Here is a 2,623-nt window from a genome sequence, read left to right as displayed (position 1 = left end):
ATTTTACTCCTCAAGGTCGCCATAGGCGAATAATTTTCAAAGAAAAAGGCGGCTTCTTGTTATCTGCTCATCCATTGTCGCCACAGATTTAATAAATCTTATCAAGTGTTGATTTCTATTTTGATCGCCATAGAATCAATCTTGCAAGCTGTACAATTTTAAATGTGTGGACATGGTTAAGCCACACATTTAATCTTTATCTCTCCTATAATTCTACCCAAACAAAACCAATGAATTGAAGCAGCAAAAAATACTTCTCAGCAAAAACACCATTAAAGCTCTGCAGAATTTTTCTTATAGAGTTAGTTAATTTCATTTATTAAAATTAAGGAGAGAAGTGCTGCCCAATTTATTTCACACCATTAAAGCCTTACAAATTATAACACTCATTATTTAAAGCTATCTTGATTGTATTTAATATCATTTGATGGAAGCTTTAAATTCTTAGAGTGATAGATAGAACCCTAGATTGATAGATATAATTTTGGTTCTCTCTATATTTGGTGCTTCGAATTATTTATATTCGGAGTTGTAAGCAAACCTTTACGGTTTAATTTCTTAATAATAAGAATTATTTTATGAATATCTTAGTGTTTGTTTATTTCATTTTTGAGATTTATTTTCTGCTGCGATTAATTTTAGAAAACGAAGAACATACATTCACCCCTCCTCTGTATGTACATTTGGACCTAACAATTGGTATAAGAGCTTGTTGATCGAAATACAGATCTGATCCTTTAGATTAGCAAGTTTTGTTGTTGATTTTGGTTGTACGGAGTCTGGGAGTGCTTTCGGTGTGTAGATCTGAATTGGATTTGTTGGTTTTGACTTGACTGGTTTGGTATTGTTGACTGACTGGGTTATCGTATTTTGAGACGAGTTATTGTGAATTTTTCTCAGATCTGAAAAGATGAGTTCTCAAAAAGTTAATAGTATCAAGGTTCCTCAGTTTGATAAATCGAGATATAATCTATGGAAAAAGAAAATGATATTGTATATTCGGTTGTCGAATCCACAGTATATGAGAGTGTTAATAGAAGGACGACATGTGCCAATGAAGGATCATCCGGAGTGCCTAATATGAGAATGTCATGTTCTGAAGCTGAATGAAGTGCACGTGACAAAGAACTAATAGCTCTGGATGAAGGCCTACAGCTTATTTTGGTGGATTCGATGGATGATGACATGAGTCACCAAATTATGGTCTGTGAGAGTGCAAGGCACGTGTGGGAAACCATAGAACTGCTTATGGAGGGAACTGAAGATGTCAGGAAGAATCGATTGGACATCTTGACTTCACAATATGAGGCCTTTAAGCCCTTGCCTGGAGAAAGTATTACTCAAGTCTTTGAAAGACTGGACAAGCTGTTAAATGAACTAAGTATCCATGGCAAGACTTATCCTCAGAGAGAAGTCAACAGGAAGTTTATGCTAGTCCTACCTCACCACTTAGAGAACAAGGCTTCATCTATTCGTGAGCGTGTTGACTTTGAAACCATGACACTTGAGAAATTGTGTGGTAAGCTGAACACTCATGAAATGGAGCAAGAAAAAAGGAAAATTATCTATGGTAGTGGCACAATTGATAACAAGAATGATGAACTACTCAAGACAACTGCTCTTGTAGCTAGTGGAATCAAAGAGCTTGACATCACTGTTGAAAAGCCTAAGTTTAAAGCTGAAACGCTCTTTGAAGCTGAGATGGATGATGGAAACCTCTCTGGGAATCCAAGTGATTACTACACCACTGAGGAGCTGCAAAGTATGGAAGATCCTACCATGGCCAACTTAGCTAGGATGTTCAGTAACATTAGGTTTAGAAAGGAAGCAAGGCTTTAGGGGTTCTGGAAGCAGCAATCGTGGTCAAAGTCAAGTTCATCTTATGGATCAGGTTACAAGACAGAGATGGTTGATAGAAGCAAGTTCAGATGCTATAACTGTGATACGGTTGGGCACTTTGCCATTGAATGTAGGAAGCCTCAACAGTCAAGGGATAAAGGCAAAGCTTATCAGAAGAAGGACTCAGGTAGCTCAAGGAAGTATCCAGTGAAATCTTACATAGCTGAAGGGAAGAGCTGGGATGACACTGATGATGAAGAAGAGCAATATGGAAATCTAGCATTGATGGCATAATCTTCTTCTCAGGTAACATTTCCAACTATTCATGCTTTACCTCCAAATAACTTGTGTGAGAATGAACACTGTGTCGCCTTCAGGCAGACTATCCTAGTGTATGGAAATGTTGTTTCTCATCACTATCTCAAGGCACGATGTAATACAAAGGAATGTATTGAACAACATGATGTCATAAAAGAAGTGTATAGAAACGTTAGTACTATACTAAGATGTACTCTGCTTGATGTCGAAGACCTTAAAGTAGAACTAAAGAAAGTTAAAGATGAAAATGATAAGTTAGTTCTAGATAGGGTCAGTGTTGAGAATCTTAAGCAAACCAATAGATATTTAGAGCTTAAGATTACTAAGCACCTTGAGACAGAGGAAGAGCTTAAGAACAAGAATGCAGAATTAGAAACTAAATTGCATGATTTTACTGATTCTGCAAATCTTACTAAGAAGCTCATAGCTGATCAAGTAGTAGGTGGAAAAGTTGGGATAGGCTTAG

The 2,623-nt window shown here is 36.8% G+C and overlaps 1 protein-coding gene across 1 annotated transcript; it reads left to right on the top strand.

Moving 5' to 3' along the window:
* Positions 1-1,173: 1,173 nt before the first annotated feature.
* LOC141695472 (uncharacterized) lies at positions 1,174-2,133 on the top strand. The gene is made up of 2 exons (XM_074499715.1): positions 1,174-1,804; positions 1,892-2,133. Exons 1-2 carry the CDS (start codon positions 1,174-1,176, stop codon positions 2,131-2,133), a joined length of 873 nt encoding a protein of 290 aa, XP_074355816.1.
* Positions 2,134-2,623: the final 490 nt, after the last annotated feature.

This window comes from Apium graveolens, chromosome 11 (assembly GCF_009905375.1).
Source record: "Apium graveolens cultivar Ventura chromosome 11, ASM990537v1, whole genome shotgun sequence".
NCBI classification, from domain to species: domain Eukaryota; kingdom Viridiplantae; phylum Streptophyta; class Magnoliopsida; order Apiales; family Apiaceae; genus Apium; species Apium graveolens.
This window is presented reverse-complemented; position numbering and strand designations above follow the sequence as displayed.